Source organism: Contarinia nasturtii, unplaced genomic scaffold (assembly GCF_009176525.2).
Source record: "Contarinia nasturtii isolate CC-2019 unplaced genomic scaffold, AAFC_CNas_1.1 Cnas_scaffold_1240, whole genome shotgun sequence".
Classification (NCBI taxonomy): Eukaryota; Metazoa; Arthropoda; class Insecta; order Diptera; family Cecidomyiidae; genus Contarinia; species Contarinia nasturtii.
Window position 1 is genome coordinate 1,543,203 of NW_022198581.1, and position 26,024 is coordinate 1,569,226.

Below are 26,024 nucleotides of genomic sequence, written 5' to 3' on the forward strand. Positions count from 1 at the left end.
ATATTCAAAAACTTTAAATGAAATAAAACAAGGTATTTGTATATTTTTCCAATTTTTTTTTTCATCATCTTTATTTTAAAAAAAATCATTTGTCTTCTCATTTGTAAATTGAAAGAAGAGACGAATAAAAAAATGTGATGAAAATAAAAAATAAAATTTTTATAAATGGAAATTTTCATTTAATGTTAAATAAAAAAAAATCGCGCTTCTGTAAATTTAAACTACATAAAAAAGTCCATATTCATGATAGTTTTCTAAATAAAATTCGCTTTAAAACTATAAATTAATTTATAAAAAAAGAGTAATTGGAGCGCTTAAATAAATATGATTTTTTTTCGTATGATTTTTTTGTTGTTGTCTTTTCTTTTCAAAATTTTAAATCATTTTGATTTCAATAAATGTTGTTTTAAAAATTTGTTGCTTGTTTATATAAAGATATTTATGAAAATGCTTAGTGCCGTACAAGAGAGACTAAAAATCGGACTGAATTAATTTCGTTTAAATATTGTTAAATTACGAAAAAAATTAATGAGACTTAATGTGGTTATTGGAATTTCGATTCCAATGTGTATACTATGCCATGAATGTCGAATGAATTTGAATTTGATTTGTACGCTTTATAATTTGATCATTTCCCTTTACGAAGACTAAAATTTGCTTAGAAAAATTGCAATCATTGATGAACCAAAGGGAAAAATACGTGTATTAATTTAATAAATATTAACAAAAATGTGTGGCTCGGACGACAATGAAAAAACGTTAGCCTGTGGCTGTAATGTTACGTATTGATTCGAATGTTCAAGGTTGAAGGAAGTAAATCTGTCACGATGAATGAAATATTTGAATGCACATTACAGCCAAAAGCCATATTACAAATGCTTTTTAATGTATGTTTGAAGTGAATAACATATTAAATGAGTGTGTGTCGTCTCTAATAAGTGCATTATCGCATAATATTTTAGTATTAATATTAAAAAGGAAACGAACATCAAATTTGATTTACTTATTATGAATGAATGAATGAATGAATAAATGACGAGCAGTGGATAGACGTATTCACAGATGAAATGGCATCACGTGCGTGGAAGGTTAAAAAAAATGTATAAAATATTATTTGATACTAATGCATGAATTGTCTTAATATAGGAGAACGAAATATAAAGAAAAATCTGGTCAATCTGGTGTGTTTCTTTCGTCTTGAATGTGAATTGTATCAAATGCATATATGATTATTTCATAAGAAGATTTTTATAATACAAATTAAAAGTCTAAAAACGATGATGTTGAAAAAAATACACACACGCTATTTTCACTATTGGCAATATTCTTACAATATTTTGGTTACAATTGATTCATTTGATTAAAAACCGGTTTTAATAAGGAACGAAATATAAATCAAAACCACTGAGATAAATATAAACATTTTTCGAACAAAAAAAAATTCCTTTCATGCGCTCAGATGCTGTTCTAAAAATTTCATTTGTTATGACTTAAAAATTACTCTTAAGCTTAAATTGTAAATTGTAAAATTGAAATCAGTCCCAAAAGTCTTGATTTTCCTATTGATTTCTTATGTTTTTTTCTGTTTGTTTGTTTTTTTTTTTAGTTGCTTATTTTCCCTTTTGTTGCTGCTTTTTTTTGCTTCTTCATATTTAAGCTGCCGCTCACAATTGCTTAAATATTTTTCATACAAAAAATAATAATAAAAGTTTAAAAAAAGATCATATCGTACGACGTCGTTAAAATGTATATACTATGATTAGACACATATGAGTTTTTTTTATATATATTAGTATGTTTTGCTTTGTTTTCACGCTTGATTCATTCTTTTTTCATTCAATTTTTTTTGTTTAAAAACGAACAATTCAATTGCGATGTACAGTACACATATTTTGTATTAGGTCAGCATTGAATCGAACTTAATTGTGAGCTGAAATATTTCACTTTTAGCTGACATTGGCTGAATTCGGATCAAAACGTACATATTTGGCAACTATTTCAGTCGGCTGATGCGAATTCAGTGATTCAATCATCGGAAAATATTTCCAATTCAATGTTAAGTCAGATTCATTGTCTGGCCATTTGCTCATAAAAATGATGTTTTGTCATGGCTTTTATCTTTTAATCGTCGTGATGATGAGTGAAAATGTTTGTTTTATGAAATATACTTATTGTTAAATAAATAATCTCTAAGTGTAAAATGTAAAATGTACATCAGTCAATTTCATCTTTTTTTATGTCACATTTGATTAAACTGATGTTATTTTCGAATTATATTTTAGATTTGTGTATTTTTTCAATTCATGTGCTTGTTTCGTTTAAAAATTGCAAAAATATCTCCTGATTTCAGTTGATTTCGGCTGGTTTATGTGTTTATCTATTTTGTATATAATGTGTGTATGTTTAAATGGTCTTCTTTTAATAGGTATTTTGTTGTTGTTGTTTTTTTTTATCGTTATCGCATGCTTAGCATTCGAATTCACTGGCAGTGATAGCACTTAAATCTATTGAAGAAATAAATGAAATGAGTGTTATAAAATAAATGCGTATTTCTTTTGAATCTTGAATGAATTACCTTTCATCAAACCTTCCAAATTGGCCATTTCCTGATTGAGTTCTTCGGTTGATGTGCTTGGCGCTAGTCTTTGAATTTCATCCGATGAATGGGCAATCATTGGACCCGATTGTTGCAAACGATTTGTTAATGTATTTGATAATGAGATCGGTGCAATCGTTGATCCTGTACTATTCGTTAGCGATTTTTTATATGGCGATGCATTTTGTGGACGAATTGCCACTGCTGGAACTGAACACACATAATTTACATTGTAAACAATCGAATTACGATTTATCAATTTCATTCGACACTTACCATTATGTTTGTTGGGATTTGAGATCAATGGTGTTGTATTGAGACTAGGAGGGGGTGGACCTGTGAACAATAATAATACATTTATCCCATTTGAACAACAATTGTGTCTGAATTTTAAAATAATAATTGTGTATTGTCTTACCTGGTACCGAAAAACTTTGCAATGGATGGCCCTGACCTCGCGGTGCTTTTGGCACATCGATTGAAAGGCCGGGTGCATATGTTATACTGGGATTGCTAGATTGAAAATATTCATAATTATTTAGTCATTTGATGTCTGTATTCATTCGTTCTATATCATCGTATTTTTTTTTACCTATAATTTGATGGCATTGAGTCGTAACTGTATGGATTTTCGGGGGTTTGTGGAATCGTTGTCATTTGTGTTTGGTTTAAATTTTGTTGCGATGAATTCGGATCGATGAGCATACGATTGTAAGTTCGTGTATAATGCGATCGATCTAATGTTGAATTCATTGGCGTTGCTATGAAATTGATTAAAAAAAATTCGAAATAAAAATATATACAAGCTGTTGTTTTAAGTGTTGATTGCACACAGTTACTCACTCATATAACCAGGAACGTATTGTCGTTTATCCAGCGAGTTTGTGATATGCGTATGGGATAAGTCAGTTTCATATTCATGGCCGGTTCGTGGTAAAGTCATTGCACCGCTGCTTGATGCGCCATCATTTGGTGGATTCTTTTCAACATTTTTCAATTCCATTTGATCATGATGGATCCATAAATCGGGCGGTTGATTTCCGCTATTACCTTTATTATAATTATGTTTTCCATCTGGTGTACCTTGTGGCTTTGTTCGGCATAACATCATTCCGACTTTTATTGAAATCAATAGTGTCACCACTATCACACCGGCAACGATATAAATTAAATATTCATTAAATATTAAACTGGCTAAACCGTGATGGTTTGTTGGCATTTTCAGGTCTTCGTTCATATTTGTATTGATTGGATTTGATAAGCTTATTAAATTGCCCGTTTTATACGAAATCATTGCCGAAAATGTGCCTTGCTGTGCTCGATTCACATTTTGTGTTTGCACTTTAAAATAATAGATAGTACTTTGTTTGAGATTTTTAATTTTTATTGTGGTATCGGCATTTGCTGTTTCAATTGACCAATCGCGATCACGATTCGATGAGTCTGTTGTATAGTACACCAAATACCCACTGATTTGACCGTTGTTATTGTTACGTGGTGGCAACCATTTTAAAATAACACCATGTGGATTCGTTGGATCTGGTTGAGCGGTAAGATCACGCGGCGGTGATACGGCCGATAATGAGAATGTTGTATTCACTTCAGACATTGACCAAGGCGATTCACGACGTCCTTTAACCGCTTTCACAGCAAATTCATACTGTGTGTTCGGCCGTAAGTCATCAATCATACAATTCATATCCGATGTATTGTAATATTTATAACGTGTCGAATCAACAATATTATAACGAACCGTGTAGAAACGACTGCTTGACGTATGTGGAGCTCGACTCACTGAATTATCGGTCCAATAAACTACAATTGATGTGGCTGACATTGTAATTGCTCGCAATCGAACTGGCACTTCTAAGACAAAACCACCAGTTTCAATTGGACCTTCGTCACGTGTTTGAATGTTACTGTACGCTGGTTCACCGTCGCCAGCCAAATTTCGAGCTCTCAGTGACAGCACATATTCGCTATTTGGTTCCAAATTTTTTATCTCAACAAAACGTAATTTTTCATCAAGGATACGTGTCTCAACATCCGGAATACCGATGCCAAAACCCAAAATATAAGCTCGCACTTTAATCTCTTGTTGATTGGGCGGACTCCATTGAATTGATATACTATTACTTGTTGCTCGTGCTGTTAATTTTAAACAAAGATAAAAAAATGATTAGACGTTTTGGGGGGGGAGGGAGAATAAATGAGAGAATCCTTACTGTTTGTGATTATTGGTTTTAAAGGTACATGACTTTCGGTTAAATCGCTTTCGTATGTTTCGATGGTGGTCCATTCGGTGAACGGTCCTGTTCCGTTTACTGTCATCGCTGCTATTTTCACCTGATACACCGACTTTTTGTCCAGTCCACGTAGCTCATAGTGTCGCACATTGGCTGGCGTTGTTTCGACTTGAACATGTTTCTTTTGTTTGCGATATCGAATTTTGTAACCGGTAATTTGACCATTTTGCTCTTCTGGTGGCGGTGGTTGCCATCGCACTGTTATTGACTATTATGAAAATGGTCAAAAATTGATAATTATACAAAAAGAAATGTATGTTATAGAACTTACAGTTGAACTGGTTGCTTCAAGTGTAACATTCAATGGCGATTCGCCCGGAATTGATGAAAATGTTTTCACTGTGATTTCTTTCGACGAATCTCCCATGCCATTTTCATTGACTGACACAACATAGATGGCATATTGAGTGAATGGATGCAATTCGGTTAATATCACTTCGGTTTCAGCACCAATACTGTCCACATACAGATCAACACCGTCTGGTTCAGTGTAATATACACGATACTTGGAAATGTTTCCATTTGAAATCAATGGCGGTGTCCATCGAACATGTATCTCTTTGTGACTAAGGGCTTGTCCAAATACATTTTTAACAGCACCGGCAATATTTTCATCGGGTTGTGTTGTTAATTCAAAGATATTTGACGATTCACCTGGTGTTTATATTCCAAAGCAATTAATAAATAAAATCGATTTATTCAGACAAAAGAAAATGTTTTTTTTATACATACCTGGACCATGATTGCTATTACCAACCACACGAAAGTGATACGTTTTGCCTGGAAGGACTGATTGAATGATTGCCGTTTGTTCATCACGTGATTTTGTTGTTAACTTTCGTTCGCTAAACATTGAAAAGAATTGAAAATGAGTCAGATCTTTCTGCTTTCTATGGTTAAATCATCATACTCACCGTTCGCTTGAAGTCATTTTATAAAATACTGTGTATGATATAACTTCGTCCGGATTTCGAGCTGGTTCCATCCAGCTAAGTGTTACATATCGATTCACTAGTTGCGCAACTAGATCTCTTGGTGGTCCCGGTATAAGCGCCTTCAAATTTGTATCACCATCTAAATGTTCGATTAATAAATCAGTAGAATGTTTAATGGCATTAGTTTTGTCAGCGTCTATTGTTGTTGCTATTGATGATGATGATGATGATTTTCGATTATTTTGTTCGTTCTTTTCATTGGCCTGTTGTTGTGTTAATGTATGCAGCAATGTATTCGGATTAACATTTGGATCGATTTGATGAATGGTTCCTTCATCTTCATCATCATAATCGTCGCCATTTTGATCATAATCATCACTATTTAAATCTTGTTCGTTGCTCAATTTATCTTTCGATTGTAAGCTATTGAAAATGCTTTTTGGTATTGAATTTGTCGGTAATTTTGAATTGGTGGCCAATTTTGGTGTGGCCGTATGAATTGGTGAATCGGCAGCTATTACTTCAGTCGACGATAACATGGTCGATTTCATTTTCGAATGTTTTTCTTTTGATTTTTTACCCTTTTTTCCTTCTAATTTAATTCATTCGTTTGGATGCAATCATCAAATCAAATTAAAACCAAATTGACAAAACACCACACGAACAGAATTTCAAACGCAAGAGCATGCAAAACGATCATTGATGAAATTAAACATGAACATAAAAAAGAAGAAAAAAAAAACAGAAAAAAGATATAGTATATGAGAAATAAAAAGGAAAAGAAACGGGTTTGAAACATATAAAATCTATTAAAATCTAAAAAGAAAACATTAATACATAATTTTTGTTTTGGTAAAAAATCTAAAACGACAATTTTTGGACCAAATATACGTTGATTATTTTTCTTTTGAATGCCAAATCGATTTTTCGTCTGCTGTGAATTAACGCGATGTTTCGTACGTAAACTATTTTTCGAATTAAATAAAAAAAAAACTTACTTGGTGTAGCGATTTCAAGTCGAGCTGCCGCCTGAATGCTACCCGCTGAATTACTGCCAATGCATTGAAACATACCGGCATCCGTTTCGATAATTCCAAGAATTCGCAAATTATGTCTAAATTAAATGGAAAATGTGAACAATTTGAGTTGGTTCAATGCATCGTCGCAGACAAACCCATTTGTTTTCAACTCACCCATTAACAATTTGCATATAGTCATTTGGCGTGATAACATCGCCATTTTTCAGCCACTGCACAATGGGCGTTGGTTTACCTTTTATTGCACACACCATTTCTAATTCATCTTTTTCATAAGCGATACGATCAGTGGGATTTTGAATGAATTTCGGAGGCACTTGAACAAGCAATGAAATTTCAATATCGGCTGAATCCATGCTGTTGCTTGCACGGCATTGATAATTTCCAGCATCTGCCTCATCGATCGATGTGATTTGAAGTGAACCCGTTCCGATCATGCGGAATCTTGGATTTGTTTCACTTATATCAATATCTTCACCGTTTCGAAGCCATTTAATTTGCGGCCGAGGATTACCATTTGCAACACAGTCCAATGTGACCGTTTCACCTTCGTTCACCGTTTTCGATGTTGATTCGGTCAAAAATGTTGGCGGCTGAAATTGTTGCGGTTCACCGCCAGCTTTAATATTTAAATTAGTTTTACTACTATGTCTGAAATAGAATGAAAAGACCGTTGAATTGGTAAATGCCATCTGGGTAATTTCAAGGGTGTTATTTTTCATTGAATGTAATCGGCTTACGTATAAAAAGTTCCTGAGGTAACGTTGCACTGATACGTTCCTTTATCGGATGCAATCAATTCATCAATTTCAATTGCACCCAATGGAAACAATACCATTCGAGTGTTGTCAATAGTCAATGGTAAATCATCTTTAAACCACTGAACATGATATTTGCCCAATTCCATTGTTGTCGGCGATGCTAAACACTTAAAATACGCCGTTTGACCGGGATATAAATACAATTCCCGAAATAAATTATTTGTTTCTGGCAATTCTGTTGGCAATAGACATACAAAACAAAAAACCAAAAATTAATCAAATCCAATTTAAAATCAGTTGTACGTCTTTCGCATTCATTTAAATCAATGGCATTTTTATTAAAATAAATGATAAATTCATCAAGACCAAATAAAACTTACTTGAAATGGAAACAATCGCAGACCGGCTGACAATTGTTCCGATGCCATCGCTGCTGAGTAAACATTGATAGGCACCGGTTAAACCTCGATTTTCCTCAACTGAGCTGATGTACAAAGAGCCATTCTCGAGTTGAGTTCTAAATTGGGCAATTATCCGTAAAAAAAAGAATCCAACCAAAAGCGAAGAGAACGGTAACGTGGAGAGACAGAAAAAACGAAATAAATAAGACATGAATGATGATGTGCATGCATTGAATGTTTCAAAATAGAAATCGGTTTTTGTGGGAAAAGTGCATAAACAAAAATCGCCCGCATGCAGTTCCGAAATATGCAGTTTAACTAAAATTTGAGCGCGTCACATGACGTCTCAATTTACAATACGCATTGACCCAGGCTAAATTGTAATTGTTGTGTTTTTGTTGTTGTTGTTGTTGTTTTTATTTTGACGAGCCTTACCGAAATGTATCACCAACGATGCCAATGTCTTGACCATCTGGCCCCCTCCATCGTATGTTCGGCAGTAAATCCAATCGATTCTTGTTGAATTTGCGTTTCGTTAACAAATGATCAGCATTTGTATGCGTTAATTCACCCTCACATGGTAATAAAATTGAACTTCCTTCAGATACAACGATATTGCTTGGTTCGATCGTAAATCGTAATGCTGTTGCAACAACAATTTATGTTTTATAAAAAAAAGAAGAACAAGAAGAAAAGAGAAGAAAAAACAACATTGAAATAAAGTACCCGAATGTAAGATAAGTCATGCACACATGAAAATCATTTGGTTAATATCTCTTAAGCGGTTTATAGTAGCGAGAGATTTACAACAAACTCGCATTAGACTCGTTTAAAAATCAATTCGTATTATTTCGTTTTTTTCGTTTCCTTTTCTCAAACTGATAACGATCTCACTTCAAACCAATCGAACCAAATCGAAACGACGACGGCTCAATGGCTTTGAAGTTAATGATATTTTGAAGCAAAATCATTTTTACACACACAAATGAGCGAGCGAATGCGCGATCAAATAATATTCATAGCTCATATTCGAAATTATGGTTGCAACTGGATATTTTCCAAACTATTATTAGCCCAATAAATCTCAATTAATTCGAATTATAGTCATAATTTCCATGGTATGCATATAAAGTCGCTTGTAACGTTAATCAACAAACGACAGCGCATGAAAATCTAAATAAATTGAAACGCTAATTCGCTCAGCTTAAATATCATCAGATTTGTTTTTTTAAATTGTTTGTAGCATGGATATCAAATTTTGAGTAGAGCAAAAAAGAAGAAGAAAATAAAAACGATTTTTTTTTTCATTTGGGAAAAATGTACATACTTTGGCTAGCATCGATGATCGTAAACAATAATACAGACACCGTCCAAAACAAAAACATTGTCTTGTTTGTCGTCTTTGTCGTTGCTATTGCCGCTGCTAATACCATTATCATATTGTTGTCACACCAAATCGATTGTATTCCATTATCCACCGATGATGTGCCGTCAATGTGTTTGTTGGATTATAATATTGTATGCGTCAACTAATAAATTACACTTGATTCTCTCTTTTTTGGTTCGGTATATGCTATGCTCAGCCCTTTCAATCCTGGCATATATAAAATATATTAACCAACTCAATAGAGTTCAAACACGGCAAACAGAAAAAAACGATACCGCGGAAAACCGATTCAATGCTAAGCGTGAGCCAACAAACGGAAAATCACATAAAAGTCAAATATATAGCCGACGAACTCAATTCACCATCGCGAAATGAGACAAAATAATACCATGAATGAGAAAGAGAAAAATGTCACTTCATATTTTCTAATCAACTGATTTCCACACTCGTGTTTTCGCTTCCTGGTCCCTTTTTTCACGTACACCGTATTTTTTCCTTTTTTTTTAAAAAAAAAAAAAAACACTATGAAATTTATGTTTTGATTTAAAACAAATTATCGCGGTGAATGAATGCTTTTTTATTTGTTTGATTTCGTTCGCGTTTTATTGTCAATACGGAAAATTTGTTGTCAACACTAATTCTAAATGGTTTTTCCATACACTTATTCTCACTATGTTTTTTTATTTTGACTACAAATCGACTAAAAATCGTACACAAACCAAAAATTAAAACACATAGTAAATTAAATGGTCAAGAATAAAATACACACAAAATATGGTTGGGAAGCGAAATTCAAGAGCAAGAAAATTGAGAGAATCAGTCGGGCTCACACTTCGCCATTTAAATTCAATTGAGTTATGGGCATCGTAAGAGAGTTTACACTTCAGTGTAACAACAACAAAACACGGGTAAAAAAGACTTATTTACGCGCATCACACAAATACATGCACACACGCACACTCAAACGCCACAACACACAATACAACGACTCGATCGTGTTGATGCATTCAATGGGTGCGAGTGTTCTGTTTGTGCAAGGCGAAGCATCTGTATTGATTTGTGTATGTGTGTTAGATAGATTGAATAGACAGATGGAAGAATGGAACACACCTACATTTCAAGAGCATCTGTAAATGCCAAGTGACAAAATCGAAATATGAATGTCGATAACCATACCGAATCCATGCCAATTCCATAATAATCATAAAAACAAATTACATTTTCAATCAATTGGCATTTTTTTCATTTACATATTACAGAAAAATGATTGGAATTCTTTTCAATTTAAAACGAAAGAAATAAATCAATGCTTTGAAAAAGTCATAAACTCAACGAAAATGCTACGTTGTTATATTGGTGGCGCCACCACAAATAAAACTGAACTAAAGCATGCCGCCATATTGGTAAACTATGTAACATCTATCAAAGTCTTGCCTGCATTGCCGTGAACTCTTTCTTTACAAATTTTGTGCTTGCGAAGAGACGTATCTGTCTTGTTTCACAGTGAACAAATAGGTGAATATAAATACGAAAACATTGCAATTTCCCGTAAAAAGTCCATGAATTAACGATAAAACATTTAGTGCATATGATAACAATGAATTTTTATGAAATTATTGTGAAAGTTTCCATGAATAAATTGATTTAAAAATATGAAATTAGTGGACTGCTCAATCTACACGTGTTTATATATTGGGTTCTCTGTGCACGCGTATAGGTTATGTTCGGTTCCACTAGTTTCGTTAGCAAATTTCTTTCACATTTCACTTTAATTTCAGAGGTTCGTTTTTTTTACGGGAAATTGCTCAATTTTGTCAGGCGAAAAAAAAAATATAGTTTGTGCAAATAAAATGTGATATGCGTGATTGACCATTCAACTGAACGTGATTGTATATGATAAAAAAAATATCGAACATGCGGCATATCATCGCTCGCTATAAACACGAAATGCCAACTGACCATTGTGACAACTCAACATAAGTGGCCAGCTCTTGTGTTTCATTCGATATTTCATTTAATCACATAATGTCACACATACAATAATATTTGCTAAATTTGAAATTTTATTAAGAATTTCTCTTGGTCTTCTTTTTTTTCGCAGAATAAATCAAAATGTCATCGGCTGCTGTTATTCGTACCCGTAAATTCATGACAAACCGTTTGTTGTGCCGTAAACAAATGGTGTGCGATGTATTGCATCCTGGTTTGTCATCGGTCAGCAAAAAAGACATTCGCGAGAAATTGGCGGCTATGTACAAAGTTACACCCGATGTTGTCTTTGTATTCGGTTTCCGTACAAACTTCGGTGGTGGCAAATCAACCGGATTCGCATTGATCTACGATACATTGGACTTTGCAAAGAAATTCGAACCAAAATACCGTTTGGCCCGTCACGGTTTGTACGAAAAACAAAAGCAAACACGAAAACAACGCAAGGAACGCAAGAACAGAATGAAGAAGGTGCGCGGTACCAAGAAAGCAAAGGTTGGCCAAGCCGGAAAGAAATAAGATGCGTTAATGTGAACATTTCACTACCGTCGCCTCCACCACCAACAACATTCAAAAAAATTAATTATTGTTTATACTTTCTGGTAATCGCACACTTTCCAACAACAGAAGAAAAATACAATGGGAGAAGCTGAATTTAAGCTAGGTTCACATGAAGCTCTTTCAATTGTTTTGTGAAAGAAAAAAAATCAATTTTTCTTTGTTAAATAAATGTATGTGTTATTCGAAAGTATGAAACACATTTAAAAAAAAATTATACGATCAAATTTGTTTTGTTTCTTAAATGGTTAAATATTCATTTCAGTATCTTTCACTGCATTATGATGGAGCATCACTTGTTGGTAGTATCAAAATTTAGTTTATCCATCGATTGACTGGGCTCTTTTATCTTTGCAAAATAAAATTCTTATTGGATAATTGTGAATTGACCCAAACAAAATCTATAAATTGAAAAAAATCAAAAGTGGCACATATTTTGCATATAAAAATATAAAACATAAAGATAATTTCGTACGATTTTGTCCATGTGAATCGACCAGGTACTGTGAACGCACCCATTTGTAAGCAATAACAGACTCACTCTCGCTTTATGAACAATTTTATAAAAATTGTGCAAACAAAAAAGCCAAATGTCAAATTGTACATAAGAGCTAAAAAAAGGTCTAACATCTAGTGAAGCGATAGAGAGACGTGAAACGCCCAGCTGATTTTCGAACCGAAAACAGTCTAAAGACACTAAATAAACAAGAAAAATTATTAGAAATTTTGTAGAGCGACTTTTTAAGTTGCTTACAAAGTCTCATTCAAATCGAATTGATTGTTTTCATTTTTATTTATATATTTTTCTCTTGGGATACATTGTGATTTGACACAGTTCAAATATAACTAAAACAAAGGAAGATTTTTTATTGGTTGTAAATTGTAGAAGTGTTAGGCAATTAAATAAAAGAAACGAGTGCAATGTCTGGTGATCACAAAACAATAATCAATGGAAATCCATCACAATATGTTAAACTAAATGTGGGTGGTCATCTATTCCAAACAACGATTGCAACATTGACTTCAAAACCTGATACAATGCTACAGGCAATGTTCAGTGGCCGAATGGAAGTGCTCACCGATTCAGAGGGTAAATTTCATTTTATTAATTGCTATTCATTTCAGTGGACGCAACAAATGAAAAAACAAAAATGTTAAAACACAATGAGTATTATGTTCACAGGTTGGATTATGATTGATCGATGTGGTACACATTTTGCAACAATTTTGAATTATTTGCGAGATAGTAGTGTTTCATTGCCTGAAACACCGAAAGGTGTTGCGGAATTATTGGCCGAAGCGAAATACTATTGCATCACAGAGTTGGCCGATTCGTGTGAACGAGCATTGCAGAAAAAGGAGCCAGAGCCAATTTGCCGTGTGCCATTAATAACATCGCAAAAAGAAGAGCAAATTTTGATTAGCGCATCGACAAAGGTACCTTTTTTTATCGTCTTTTTTTTTTAATTAAATGAATGCCACTTAACACACCATTTCTTTCTTTTCGTTTTCATAAATTTCAGCCTGTGGTCAAACTGTTAATCAATCGACATAATAATAAATATTCGTACACTCATACATCCGATGACAATCTATTGAAAAACATCGAACTATTTGATAAACTATCGCTACGTTTTAGTGGTCGAATTCTATTTGTTAAAGATGTGATTGGTTCGAATGAAATTTGTTGTTGGTCATTTTATGGTAACGGACGTAAAGTGGCCGAAGTATGTTGTACGTCCATTGTATATGCCACCGATAAAAAGCATACAAAAGTCGAATTTCCCGAAGCAAGAATCTATGAAGAAACGCTACAAGTTTTATTATACGAAGATCGAAATGCGCCCGATCAAGAACTGCTGAAGGCAACATCCAGCTATAAACAAGTTGGTGGTGGTGCTGTTGCTGTTGGTGGTATATCGACCTATACCAGCGACGAAGAAGAAGAACGATCCGGTTTGGCGCGGCTGCGACTAAATAAACAGAATACGGGCACATGATTGACCCGACAATTAAGCAATAGCTTTCGGAAAAGATTTTTACCAAAGAAAAAATCACATTAAAACAATTCCAAACATGAGACAAAGAAGGAAGAGAACACACATTTTCGGAAATTGAAAGAAACAAAAATTAGAAGCATTGACGCTCTGGATCGATTGATTTATTTAAATAAAAAATGTTTTCGTATATTGACAATCAGATATTCATACACATACTAAAAAAAGAAGCAGAGATAAGACATTTTTGGTCTTAGATTTCGTGATACAATTTTGTTATTTTTATCACTTAATTTTCATCTCCTTTTCTTATTATCAACGCATTTATCATATTTCTTCGCATCATCAATGCCGTTTTGTTTCGTTTCATTGATGTCAATACATAGTAGTTCTATTTGAAATTCTGATCAATTCTCCAAAAGATTTCATCAAAAAAAAAAACAATACAAAAAAATGAACGTTCTACACAGGCAATTCAAATTGCGCGCAAAGAACATCAACTTAAGTTTTCTTCAGAGTCAAGAATCGATGATAATCACCTAAGATTGGCTTAAAAAAGAACATTTATAAGTTTAATTAATCTGGATAACGACCAAATAGACAAACCGCTTTGGTTTTACTTACATCCTTCACCTGTTTTCATTACGACGTGCTTTTTGCACAAACAAATTTACATTTAAAAAAAAATCAACTATTAAAACGCCAGTATGTGACTGTTAAATAAAAAGAAAAATCTACATTGATTTTATATTTTAAGCAGAATCTAAATCTAAATTCCGAAATTATTGAAAAATACACTCACAAAAAAATGAAATTTCGCAGGGCGAACTATCTAATATTTAGCGGCAAAAATTAAAAACTTTTTGTGATTTAATGAGAAAAAAAATATATATTTGTATTTCGATAATTTTTTTTTTTGATTTTCTTCAAGTATTTGGAGTAAAATCAATTATTTTAACACACTGCCAAAAAGAAATCGTGCGTTATTTTTTGAAGAAATTATCTAAAAATATGTTTATCTAATTTCGGCGACAAAAATGTCTGTTTTTATTATCAAATTATTGAATATTTGGGCTCATCGATTCTACCAATCGATTATTTTATGTAAACAAACAACAAAACTATACCCAATTACCCATCAAACATCGATAATGATTAAAACAAAATTCATTTTTATATAAATATTTCGTAAGATTTTTTTTTCTACGTACGTCCTCTGATTTTGTGTTTTTTTTTTTAAATGGAATATGTCCATAATCGGCAAATGAATTTCAAAAATTGTCATGATTCAGATATCGTGTGATCGGAACAAATTATGTAGATTAAGAGGAAAAATGAAGGTCCATTCTGTGGATGTATTCTACTCCATTTTATTTGTAATTGAATATGAATCATTTATTAAAAATATTGAGATTGACGAAACAAACAGTGCCACTTTTATTTCTTATCAACTTTGAACTTTGACTGCTTTTCGGTAGCATTGTATAATCATTTGAACTCATCACAGTATTCATTTCAAATCATCAATATTTCAACATTTCCCTGAATTTCACGGTGATGCACACATTATTATCTCGTTAACATTTGGTTTTGGTTTAACTAAGTCTATAATTCTTATCTTATGTTATTACATGCTTAACGTTTGCTTAATTTAAATGTGACAATGATGATAATAATATATTTTTCATTGTGAATCGGTTTGATTGAAACTCAATCGTTCTTCGTAAAACTTGATCACGATTTGTGGACATTTTTCATTGGCTTCTTTCGATGGTACCAAATCTGCCTCTTCGATGCCCTTCCATTTTATCAGGAACTCCAATTCGCCCCTTTTAACAGTTGCACCTATGAAACGAAGAGAAAATATAAAAACTCATAAAAAAATACGCATAATGACATAACAAATGTCAATGGACAAGAATTCTTGGAACATGAAAAATTTTGGAATAAACTCGTACACAATGTAAACACTATTGACCAAATTAATATTTACCCAATGATACATCAATCTCTAAGCGAAACCAATAAAATAATCCAAATTGATTGAAATTATTTCTTACCTAGAATTTTTTCGGCTTCCAAACCACGAGCAAAACCTTTTCGACTAGTCATTGTCATAGCTGCATTAATTTTTTGTCTTCCGTTTTTATATTGTTTGTATAAAATAATAAAAATTATGTACACGAATTTAGACAACAAACCAAACGTTGTTACGCTCTATTTCATTCTGTGCTTTGAGTCGATGGCTGTCAACAGTTGTGATTTTGGCGCGCAAAGCATACACGTACGCACACATACACATTTAAACACACAAGCGACAGCAAGTATTTGACAATGTATTCGAAGAATCATTTTAGGACATAAATTATGTTGTATAAAATTGAAAGGACTTTGAGTTCTAGAATAAGCGCCGGACTTTTGAATAAATGAAAACGTGCATTTTTGTATTTTGAAATATATTTATTTAAAAATTACAATCGGCGACAGTGTGTATTGACTGAAATGTTTTAGAATGGTGGTGGTGGAAATCCTTCGGGAAATGCTGGTGGTCGCGGTGGCATTGGCGGAGGTGGGAATGCTTGTCGTGGAAAAGCACCTAAAAATGAATAAGAAATCGAAACAAAAAATGATGAAAAATGACTTTGATGGAAATATACCGATGAAAAGTAATAAATTGAATGTTTACCAGGAGGAGGTGGAAAATTTTGCCATGGCATAGGTGGCATTCTAGCCGGTGGTGCTCCAGGCAATGGCGGTTGTGCGGGCATAATCTATTGATAAAATGATAATTTAAAAATACAATTTATGTATTGAGTGCAATAATAGAGATAGTTTTGAACTGATTTCACATCTTCATTTGATGCTGAAACATTCAAATAAAATCTATAAATTTCGAATTGAATGTATAAGTCTTACCGGTCTTGGTGGCATCGGTGGCGGTGGAATAGTAACTCCAAATTGTGATTGTGGTAGTGGTGCCGGCGGTGGTGGTGGCATCATTGGGTTCATCATCATCGGAACTGGAGCATCAGCAAACAATTGATGTGGTCTGTCGGCATGCGACAATGGATTTTGAGCAGCTAATAAACGTTCGGCAGCCGATCCATGCCGTTCACCCTTTGAATCTTTCTTGAATGCATACGACACCGTAATCGGTCGATTACATAAATATTGTCCATTCATTGCATCCATTGCAGCATCAGATGCTTCGAAACTTGCAAAATTAATGAATGCAAATCCTTTTGAATTACCCGTTTCTGGATCTCTCATAATCTATAAATCAATTTTTTATTCAATGACAATGACATCAATTTGTTTAATCGCAAATTATTTAAATTCCACTTACTTTTGGTGTTTGCAAAATAACTCCAAACGCCGAAAATGTATCGTACAACAGTTTTTCGTCCACTTCGGGATCCAAATTTCCAATAAATATATTTGCACCGACGTCTAAATTCTTTTGATGTGCAGACGCTTTATTCACTCGAATCGGTTTTCCATACAATTTGATCATGTTCATAATTTTTATTCCATAATCAGCATCGTCTTCACTTAAAAACTCCACAAAACCATATCCTTGATGCATTTGTGTCACTCGATCTTTTGGCATATGAACATTAACTAATGAAAATAAAATGAAAATATCATGAATGAACATATCTATACATGTAAATTGTAAGATTTTATTCAAATTTAGACATACCAACTGGACCGGCTTGTACGAACAGCTCCCAGAGTAATGATTCAGTCACCTTATCATCCAGTCCACCAACATAAATTGTGGCATCTAAAAAGAGAATAAATTTTTAATAAACACTTTTTATCATTGTAATCATCGTCTTTATCACAACTATAGAAAGTAGTTTGCCAACGATTTTGGGCTGAATGTGTGGTTGTAAATTTACATTCAAAGTGAGGTTAAGTCATCCAAACTAAATCAAATTTAATGGAACCCTTCATGTTTTTATCGTGTTTTCCATTCAAATATGTTTCTCACGATTAACCGTATTTCGTTTCATTGATCATTTTCTTGAAAGTGTTTTTCAAAAATCATACCTTGATTACGTTCGGCTATTGGACCGGCTGCCATTTTCTAATCTATTTCTGTGTTAACTCCAATAAATGCGTTAAATAGCAAACAATTCAACACTTCATGAATGTTAACAATGTTTTTTTTTTAAATATTCGATAATATTTAGACTACAATTTTAAAATAAAAAGAGTACAACAAACCAAATCTCAAGTTCAAAAGTTGTTTTCAATCGTTCGATCAACAAATCGAATGACAAGTTTTTGTTGTGTTGATGTGTAAACGTTTTGGTAAGTTCTGTCAAATTGTGACAATCGCTTTGGCATTGAGACAAAATAAACAAAATCGTACGTGTGAGTGTATGTATGTATGTGAACAGTGGCGCGCATTCACATTGATATCTATGTACCTGTCAGTCGAACTGCAAGCATCGTCAGTCGTGGTTCAAAGATAAATAGTAACACATACAAAACAAAGACTGTTACACGCGTTTCTATAAAGTGCGTTGCCTAATATCGCATTTTGTGTTTTTTTTATTTTTAAATATAGAGTTTTTGTTTTGAAATAAACCAAAAGTAAAAATAAGCATAAAATGTTGGACGATGATTTTTTCGAATTGGACGAAGATCTACTTAACATAACCGATTTTAATAAAAAAGTTGAAGAAACAGGTAAACAAACGAAACAAATTTTGATTAACGACGCTTGATACAAATCTACCTACATATATGCTATATCATAGAATTGAATTCGAATGAATTTTTGTTGCAGTGAACTATGAAGAGGATATTAGTCAATGTGTACGCTTCCTTAATTGTACCGGCGATGATCAATTAACGAAGCATACATTTCATGAGCAAGGTTTTATCGCAAATGATGAAATAAAATTGATCGAAAGCAATTTCAAAAAGTTTCACAATCAAAAATTATTCGATTTGGAATTTTCGGAAGATGTTTTAACCGATCCAACAATCCTACAGGATTTACTTGGCAAAGCGAGGTATGTTATGTGAGAAAATGACGGCACGAGAGGTGGAGAGGGAGAGAGAGAGAGAGTGGGGGAATCACATATAAAGGAAAACATATGTTCTTTTCTTTCTTTAAGGATGAATGTACAAACGTTAATCGTGTCATCGAGAGAGAATAGTACGTTTGTTACGAAAAAAAGTTATTTTTTAATGCGACAACAAACCTCAACATTTCTCTTTCAACTGCGTCATTTGTTATTCACTGGCCGAATTAAGCATAATATCGTTGAAGATTTATTACGGCCCTTTGCACTATATTTAGAGCAACTGAATGCGCTCCCAATCGTCGATGTATTGCATACCATTTACAGCACACTGGGAAATGAAGTGAGAACCGTATAGCACGACATTAAATGTCAAATCAACTGATTTTTTAATTTAAATTATAAAAATGTGAATTCAATTTTAGTCAACCTCTCCAGCGTATCATTTATTACATGGACACATCGAATGGCGTTGGATTTATTTGACTATTTGTTTACGCATCGAACAAGATAAATTGCATCAAAATCTAATGATCACCGAGAATACGCTTCGAAATACGGAATTTGAAGAGAAACTTCAATTGCTCCTATACGATTTAATGCTCATTTCGGCAGCAAAATTCAACAAAGTAAAAGAATTGAGTTTTTTTCTACAAATTGTTTCTTTCGTTTACTTATCAATTTTTTGCTGTTTTCAGTTACATACTACAGAGTTACCACTAAAAAGCCCATTTACATGCACGTGTATGAAAGAAATATGGTTACTGGTGCAATTACTGATTGAGCGGCTCCATGAAAACGGTCGACAGTTGAATTCGTTTTGGCATTACTTTGAAACAGCGTTAAACTTACATCGTGAACGAAAAAGTACCCAATCTATATGATATTTTATATAGAAACTTTATCACACAAATACCGATTTATTGTTTTTTAGGTCCATACGCTGTAATGAAGCAACCGAGCATTTCACGTGAATTGAACACACTTTTTCTGAATGATTCAACCGTTTTTCCATTGTGGCTATTGAATGGTGTTGCTGTATTACATGGTTTTTCAGAGAATGGCATTTTTCATGGACCAAGCAGTTTACGTGTACGAGAAAATTCAGATTTTCTTGAATCGGTGTTGAAAGCATTTGTTTTGGCCGAACCAAGTGAACAACATTTACGCGTTGCACTTTTAATCGTCAATTCATTGATCAATTGGTGGCCACACAAATCCGAATTGATTATGACATTTTGGGAATATTTTCATAAAAAATTAAATTCATCGTTTTATCTGAATGGAACAACACCGGCTGCTTTGGCGGTCATCGGGTGAGTTGAATTATATCAATTTTTTCTGTTGTTAAAATTTCACTGTAAATTAATGCCATTAATTTTTCTTCGGAGTAGAAAAACTGCCACGGAATATTTGGAGCAAGTACAAAAATTGATAAATAATGAAAATATCACGGCAGACATGAGCAGTTATACAATTTTTATGAATTTGATGAGTGAAGTACTGAAACGTTTAGTTCAACAGGAATCCAGAAATCAAATTATGAAAATTATTGGTAAAATATCTATCATTTATTTGGCATAAAATGAACAATTATTAATATATAATTCGTATCTCGTACATTTAGGACGAATTTTCATTAAATTCGGAGAATCAAAGCTATACGCACTGACTGAAGTTGGTATTCATAATTTACTTACATTGTTTTTGATTTTGGCATCAGTCGTTGGAGTTAAAGAAATTGTATGGCTTGTGTTATTTTCTTTGCCACCCATTTAATATACTTCAACTTAATAATCGAATAATTTTGACAGGGACAACGTTTATACTCGATCGTACTGCAACTGAGATTGGAAAAATTATCGGCACCGCGTCAATGTTGTGTGATGAAAGGTCATATGGCACTTTTAATTTTATATTCAAATCAAGAGATGAATATGCAAAACTATGTGAACCGTCTTCTAGAACAAGTCAATAAATTGAATTCAGACGAAAATAAATTGCCCGTTCTTCGTATCATGATCGATGGATTAGAACGTATTTATAAGAAATCCGATATTTTTGCAATGGACGAATACATGCTATTTGGTGAGAGGTTTATTTTCGTTTTTAATTTGTATTTTTCGTATCATTCTAAAACACTTTTTTTTTATTAATTATTGATTAGATTCATGGATCATCGAATATTTATCACGGTGTTCACAATCTGAACAAGAAAAATGTCTGCAATTCATCAATAAGATGTTTGTACGGATGATGGAACATAAACTACAATACTCCGAACAACATGAGAAAGTGATAAATATCTTGTACAGAAATATTTTGCCATTTGTGAAACAAATCTATCGTCAGAGTAAAGTATATGGTGGTGTACCGGATATTGCAGCAACATTTTGCATTCATGCCAATGGTAACAATGGTTTGGCTAATTTTCAAGATCTCTTCAATCATTTTACCGAAGCCAATTGCTGTGATATTCAGTAAGAGAAAAAATAAATCCACATTTTATTCATTCTTCGATACTCAAAAAGATTAAATCATTTTCAGGACAACTACCAAATTTCTAGTGAACATATTGACTGATGAGTTTATTGATAGAATCGAACAAATCACAATTCTACGATTATGGATAAAATGCTCAATCCTGTCACAAAATCAAAATGAGGTAAATCATTTCGTCGATGATCAATCGTTTTAATATCTGAATTATTTACATTTTATTTACGCTAATTATTCAGGATGTACGTCAGTTGACTAAAATTGTGTGTACTCTATCGAGTTTTAAATTGTTGTGTAAAGCCACCGAAACGGAACTGTTGAGTGCCAAAGAGCCATTGAACATATTCTTTGCACATTGTGGTGAATCTTATACAGATGCCGATACACAAGATTCAACGAAAAAAGAAATTGCTAGTCATGTACAAGCAATTTTAACTGGCTTCGAAAAATGGGTGCCAATGTCGGAATCACCTCCGATTATTAACAAAATACATATCGCTATTGGATTAATCATTTTGTATTGTTCGCCAATTGTTTATGTTCGGGTAAATCACAAGAGTCTATCCCACCGCATAGAATTTCTAATGAATTTTTTACACATTTCCATTACAGTCAAAGCCGACATGTTTCTTTTCTGTGATAATGGACCATTATATATTGCCGTTGCCGTTGTTGATGGGAAAACCCCAGAAAATCATTTCCATTCAAGCTGTCCACAAAGTATGGCATTTGATTGTTGGTGGCATTGAAAAATTGGACTATAAATCAGATGCTCAACTAGAAAAAGTATTAACCGATTTAATTGTTAAATGGATACCACAATTTCGACTGGTACGATGAAAAACCCATTGAAAATCAACTAATATCCCACTGTAAAATTCTATAATTTTTTTTTTTTAAATTCCAATTTAGCATCCAAATCAACGAGCAATTTCAAAGCCGTTTGTGATATCTGCTCGTCAATTTAAATCATCGACCTTACAATTCATCCTAGAAAAAATGATCAATAATTTTTTGTCGGCACAACGACGCGAGATTCATCAAAATGCACCAATCGTTGTCAATATTTTAAGTGAAATCTTGGGCGATGCATCCAATGAAACTGAAATTGTTCGTGTATTATTGAATACCACAATTATCACATTATATGAACATGCAATGATGGTAGATGAAAATCTACCGAGTCGAACAATGATTTTTGACTTTTTTGGTGCGTTATTCAAATCGCCAGCCTATCTCTCTTCACTGGAAATTCGGTAATTTCATATAAATCACTAATATATACACGGGTCTGTGAATTTGTCTTTTTTTTTTGTTATTTACAGAACAATTGTTACATCGAATCTCAAGACATTAACGACCAAGAATCTTTCATACTATGCAACGTTTTTCTTTCAATTCATGCAAAAATTGGCCCGAATCAATTCAAGATGTGTAGCTGAGGTATTGCCCCATATTAAAGAACAAGTTGAGCATGTGGTAAGTTTTCGAATGATAATTTAATGAAGAAAAATTGCTTGAATAAAGTGTGAATTTTTTTGTAGGAAAATCTGCGACAGGCCGGAATGGATGCTAGGCTAAGGTAAATTTTTTAAGGATTTTTTACCATAGCAATTTCCCGATTATTAATGTTGTTCCCATTTTTTCTATTAAAGAAACTTACTGAGACAGCTGGAAGATGTTGTGAGACCAAGATAAATCGAGTTCAATTTTTATAAAAAAAAATTGGAAATTTTTGAGACTATATATATTTGATTTAATGTTTAACAAAGTCGTTTGCAAACACAAAAAATAAAATAAAAACCAAATTCCAGTCAGCTATGTATGAATAACGATTTTCATTTTGTCCCAAATTGTGCCAGGCGGCAATTATGTTCGATTTTGTCACACACACATACGCACACAAGTCAAACGTCAAACGCATACCCACTTCGATTTTATACGAATGTGGTGAAGAATTTGAAAGTTTTTTTATTTGTATGCGTAGTAATATATATTGTGTTTTTTTATCAAAAGAGAGCCGAATTATTTGTGTTGAGTGATTTCATTGGAGCACAAAATTGAATTTTTGTATTTTTTTCGCCCAAATTTGTTTAGATTTGTTTTCATCTTTTGTTTAATTGCTACTTATTTAATCTGCCAAATCAATTTTTTTCTAGCTTCTTACAAAATAATTTCAAAGAGAGCTTCAGATTAAATACAACTGTATTCAAGTCAGTTAGACTTTGTAACAATTACTTTCAATCACTAGAAAATTTAATTTCAAATTTTTGAAGATAAAAAAGCGAGCATAAGATGTCGGCTATAACAAAAGGTGTGTAATTTTATTTGATAAAATATGCCGGTGATATCATGTAGATAGCATGAATTGACAAATTCAATGCAAATATAATCAACACTTCAACAAGTTTTGTAGCAAACAAAATTTGAACTTTGATCGGTGCGGTATCTCTCATTGAATGTGACTTTTTGAAAATAAAATCTGACAGTGACTTTGAATGATAATATGAAAAACATAAGATTGATTATATTTTTTAAAGAATTTTTTCACCGTTTTTTTTTAATGTTTTTCAAATTTACAATGATTTTCTTTGGCGAAAGGTGTTTTCATTGTTGGAGCAAAACGAACTGCCTTTGGTACGTTTGGTGGAACATTTAAAAATGTAACTGGAACCCAATTACAGGTGCATGCATGCAAAGCAACACTTGAAGCAGCTGGCGTCCGGGCCGATCAAGTTGATTCAGTGATCATTGGCAATGTTTTGGTCGTATGTAGAATTGTTCCACTTTTATTTCTTTCACGACTTTTCATAATAAACATGATATTGAAAATGGCTATAATTTGATTTTAGTCATCACAATCGGATGGAATCTACCTGCCACGTCATACATCATTATTGTGTGGTGTTCCAATTGATCGTCCGGCATTAGGTGTGAATCGTTTGTGTGGTTCCGGGTTTCAGTCGATTGTAAATGGTGCCCAAGATATTATCCTTGGCGCAGCCAAAATTGCTCTTACAGGTGGCGTTGATAATATGACACAAGCGCCGTTCATTGTACGTAATGTACGTTTTGGTGCGGCTCTAGGTGTTCCCAATGCATTTGAAGACAGTCTCTGGGTAAATAATTCATTTTTAGATGATGTAAATAAATCTAATTTATCTATTTGTAACACATTTATTTTCGATGAATTTAGGCTGGTTTAACAGACTCCTACTGCAAATTCCCAATGGCTATAACTGCCGAAAATCTGGCAGTTAAACACAAAATTTCTCGTGATAAAGTTGATGAGTTTGCATTGCGTTCGCAAAGACTATGGAAAGAAGCAAACGATCAAGGTGTTTTCAAGACCGAAATTGCACCATTCCCAGTAAAGGTCAAAGGAAAAGAAGTTGCGTTCGCTGTCGATGAACATCCAAAGTAAGTTTTCGAATGAAAATTAAATGAAAATCAATCAATTTTATTTGTTTTTTTTTTTCATAGACCTCAAGCCACCGTTGAAGGTCTTGCAAAATTGAAACCAGTATTTAAAAAGGATGGTGTTGTAACTGCTGGAAATGCTTCTGGCATTTGTGATGGTGCTGCATCGGTTTTGGTTGCATCTGAAGAGGCTGTAACAGCAAACAATCTTAAACCATTGGCCCGATTAGTTGCATACTCAACCGTTGGTGTACCACCAGAAATTATGGGCATTGGTCCAGGTATGTACAAAATGATGGACGGACAACTGATCTTGAATACAAATAATTTATAAATTTCTTCGTTTTATTACAGTTCCTGCCATTCAAAATGTGCTCAAAGTAGCTGGATTGACATTGAATGATATTGATTTGGTTGAAGTGAGTAGATTTCTTATACGATTAACATTCATAATTAAACAACACTCAATTTATCAATTTGTATTTAGATCAATGAAGCATTCAGTGTACAAACACTGGCCTGTGCCGAGTCACTTGATTTAGACATCAATAAATTAAATGTAAATGGAGGTGCAATCGCTCTTGGTCATCCGCTAGCCGCTTCTGGCTCAAGAATAACTGGTCACTTAGTGCATGAATTGAAGTAAGCCATTGTCACTCATTTATAACGAAAGCATGCATTTTATACATTCTCTTTATTCTACACAGGCGCAAAGGATTGAAACGAGCTGTTGGTGCGGCTTGTATTGGTGGCGGACAAGGCATTGCAGTTCTTCTTGAAGCTGTTTAATTTCATGCCAAATCCAATTCTATTTTGTTACAGAGAAAATGAATAAATAAATAAAAAAAATCTTCTTAATTGATTAATTGTTGGAATAAAAACTGAAAAAAGTTTTAAACATATTTCATTTTCAAATTTTGATGGCCTTTGGAATCTTTACTCCTTTCAACAGTCACTCAGACTTTTTAGAAACCAAGACGTTACTTACAATACGCATTTACGACATTCTTTATCAAATTCATTGGCAAATAATGATTAGCGATTATGAATCAATGAACATTAAATTCCATCTCTCAATCAACTGATAACAAATGAA

The 26,024-nt window shown here is 33.2% G+C and overlaps 6 protein-coding genes and 1 long non-coding RNA gene across 8 annotated transcripts; 4 read left to right on the top strand and 3 right to left on the bottom strand.

The window, feature by feature from the left end:
- Window positions 1-694: 694 nt before the first annotated feature.
- LOC116345471 (neogenin) lies at window positions 695-10,314 on the bottom strand. 2 transcript variants are annotated; one of them, XM_031774886.1, is made up of 16 exons: window positions 9,364-10,314; window positions 8,472-8,679; window positions 8,016-8,152; window positions 7,615-7,870; window positions 7,031-7,525; window positions 6,836-6,951; window positions 5,817-5,976; window positions 5,635-5,747; window positions 5,174-5,556; window positions 4,822-5,110; window positions 3,440-4,744; window positions 3,189-3,357; window positions 3,015-3,109; window positions 2,873-2,932; window positions 2,576-2,806; window positions 695-2,504 (listed from the first exon to the last, which is right to left on the bottom strand). In XM_031774886.1, the coding sequence occupies exons 1-16, from the start codon at window positions 9,473-9,475 to the stop codon at window positions 2,467-2,469; spliced, it is 4,167 nt and encodes a 1,388-aa protein (XP_031630746.1). In that variant the 5' UTR covers window positions 9,476-10,314; the 3' UTR covers window positions 695-2,466. The 2 variants fall into 2 exon arrangements, with proteins under 2 accessions (XP_031630746.1, XP_031630745.1); XM_031774885.1 differs by having other exon boundaries at window positions 5,817-6,429.
- A 509-nt stretch (window positions 10,315-10,823) lies between these two features.
- LOC116345025 (40S ribosomal protein S24) lies at window positions 10,824-12,175 on the top strand. Its single transcript, XM_031774024.1, has 2 exons — window positions 10,824-10,938; window positions 11,525-12,175. The coding sequence occupies exon 2, from the start codon at window positions 11,536-11,538 to the stop codon at window positions 11,929-11,931; it is 396 nt and encodes a 131-aa protein (XP_031629884.1). The 5' UTR covers window positions 10,824-10,938; window positions 11,525-11,535; the 3' UTR covers window positions 11,932-12,175.
- A 394-nt stretch (window positions 12,176-12,569) lies between these two features.
- Window positions 12,570-15,393, top strand: LOC116345024 (BTB/POZ domain-containing adapter for CUL3-mediated RhoA degradation protein 3). The gene is made up of 3 exons (XM_031774023.1): window positions 12,570-13,060; window positions 13,154-13,407; window positions 13,494-15,393. The coding sequence occupies exons 1-3, from the start codon at window positions 12,892-12,894 to the stop codon at window positions 13,968-13,970; spliced, it is 900 nt and encodes a 299-aa protein (XP_031629883.1). The 5' UTR covers window positions 12,570-12,891; the 3' UTR covers window positions 13,971-15,393.
- Window positions 15,309-16,224, bottom strand: LOC116345026. Its single transcript, XR_004201478.1, has 2 exons — window positions 16,028-16,224; window positions 15,309-15,812 (listed from the first exon to the last, which is right to left on the bottom strand). It is a non-coding gene; the product is annotated as an uncharacterized LOC116345026 (long non-coding RNA).
- Window positions 16,225-16,424: 200 nt separating this feature from the next.
- Window positions 16,425-18,286, bottom strand: LOC116345281 (splicing factor 3B subunit 4). The gene is made up of 6 exons (XM_031774515.1): window positions 18,024-18,286; window positions 17,671-17,754; window positions 17,314-17,588; window positions 16,884-17,240; window positions 16,654-16,738; window positions 16,425-16,563 (listed from the first exon to the last, which is right to left on the bottom strand). Exons 1-6 carry the CDS (start codon window positions 18,055-18,057, stop codon window positions 16,475-16,477), a joined length of 924 nt encoding a protein of 307 aa, XP_031630375.1. The 5' UTR covers window positions 18,058-18,286; the 3' UTR covers window positions 16,425-16,474.
- Window positions 18,287-18,433: 147 nt separating this feature from the next.
- LOC116345280 (protein MMS22-like) lies at window positions 18,434-23,271 on the top strand. Its single transcript, XM_031774513.1, has 17 exons — window positions 18,434-18,668; window positions 18,769-18,997; window positions 19,103-19,352; window positions 19,435-19,638; window positions 19,708-19,876; window positions 19,944-20,325; window positions 20,404-20,564; window positions 20,637-20,752; window positions 20,824-21,097; window positions 21,177-21,489; window positions 21,557-21,674; window positions 21,748-22,053; window positions 22,121-22,339; window positions 22,421-22,764; window positions 22,834-22,987; window positions 23,053-23,090; window positions 23,164-23,271. Exons 1-17 carry the CDS (start codon window positions 18,590-18,592, stop codon window positions 23,204-23,206), a joined length of 3,399 nt encoding a protein of 1,132 aa, XP_031630373.1. The 5' UTR covers window positions 18,434-18,589; the 3' UTR covers window positions 23,207-23,271.
- A 206-nt stretch (window positions 23,272-23,477) lies between these two features.
- LOC116345016 (3-ketoacyl-CoA thiolase, mitochondrial) lies at window positions 23,478-25,790 on the top strand. Its single transcript, XM_031774003.1, has 9 exons — window positions 23,478-23,578; window positions 23,668-23,822; window positions 24,110-24,276; window positions 24,361-24,627; window positions 24,705-24,928; window positions 24,992-25,209; window positions 25,283-25,347; window positions 25,416-25,570; window positions 25,636-25,790. Exons 2-9 carry the CDS (start codon window positions 23,804-23,806, stop codon window positions 25,715-25,717), a joined length of 1,197 nt encoding a protein of 398 aa, XP_031629863.1. The 5' UTR covers window positions 23,478-23,578; window positions 23,668-23,803; the 3' UTR covers window positions 25,718-25,790.
- Window positions 25,791-26,024: the final 234 nt, after the last annotated feature.

Bases quoted from the DNA above. Each gene is read 5' to 3' on its own strand.
- LOC116345471 (XM_031774885.1), bottom strand. From the start codon at position 9,475: ATGATAATGGTATTAGCAGCGGCAATAGCAACGACAAAGACGACAAAC. The intron at 2,933-3,014 runs GTAAGACAATAC...TATTGTTCACAG, and splicing joins GCAAAGTTTTTCGGTACCAG to GTCCACCCCCTCCTAGTCTC. The intron at 2,505-2,575 runs GTAATTCATTCA...TTTCTTCAATAG, and splicing joins TTTGGAAGGTTTGATGAAAG to ATTTAAGTGCTATCACTGCC.
- LOC116345025 (XM_031774024.1), top strand. From the start codon at position 11,536: ATGTCATCGGCTGCTGTTATTCGTACCCGTAAATTCATGACAAACCGT.
- LOC116345024 (XM_031774023.1), top strand. From the start codon at position 12,892: ATGTCTGGTGATCACAAAACAATAATCAATGGAAATCCATCACAATAT. The intron at 13,061-13,153 runs GTAAATTTCATT...TTATGTTCACAG, and splicing joins AGTGCTCACCGATTCAGAGG to GTTGGATTATGATTGATCGA. The intron at 13,408-13,493 runs GTACCTTTTTTT...CATAAATTTCAG, and splicing joins TGATTAGCGCATCGACAAAG to CCTGTGGTCAAACTGTTAAT.
- LOC116345281 (XM_031774515.1), bottom strand. From the start codon at position 18,057: ATGGCAGCCGGTCCAATAGCCGAACGTAATCAAG. The intron at 17,589-17,670 runs GTATGTCTAAAT...TATTTTCATTAG, and splicing joins CGTACAAGCCGGTCCAGTTG to TTAATGTTCATATGCCAAAA. The intron at 16,564-16,653 runs GTAAACATTCAA...ATTCATTTTTAG, and splicing joins AAATTTTCCACCTCCTCCTG to GTGCTTTTCCACGACAAGCA.
- LOC116345280 (XM_031774513.1), top strand. From the start codon at position 18,590: ATGTTGGACGATGATTTTTTCGAATTGGACGAAGATCTACTTAACATA. The intron at 19,639-19,707 runs GTAAAAGAATTG...TGCTGTTTTCAG, and splicing joins CGGCAGCAAAATTCAACAAA to TTACATACTACAGAGTTACC. The intron at 21,675-21,747 runs GTAAATCATTTC...CTAATTATTCAG, and splicing joins TGTCACAAAATCAAAATGAG to GATGTACGTCAGTTGACTAA.
- LOC116345016 (XM_031774003.1), top strand. The intron at 25,210-25,282 runs GTATGTACAAAA...GTTTTATTACAG, and splicing joins AATTATGGGCATTGGTCCAG to TTCCTGCCATTCAAAATGTG. The intron at 25,348-25,415 runs GTGAGTAGATTT...ATTTGTATTTAG, and splicing joins ATGATATTGATTTGGTTGAA to ATCAATGAAGCATTCAGTGT.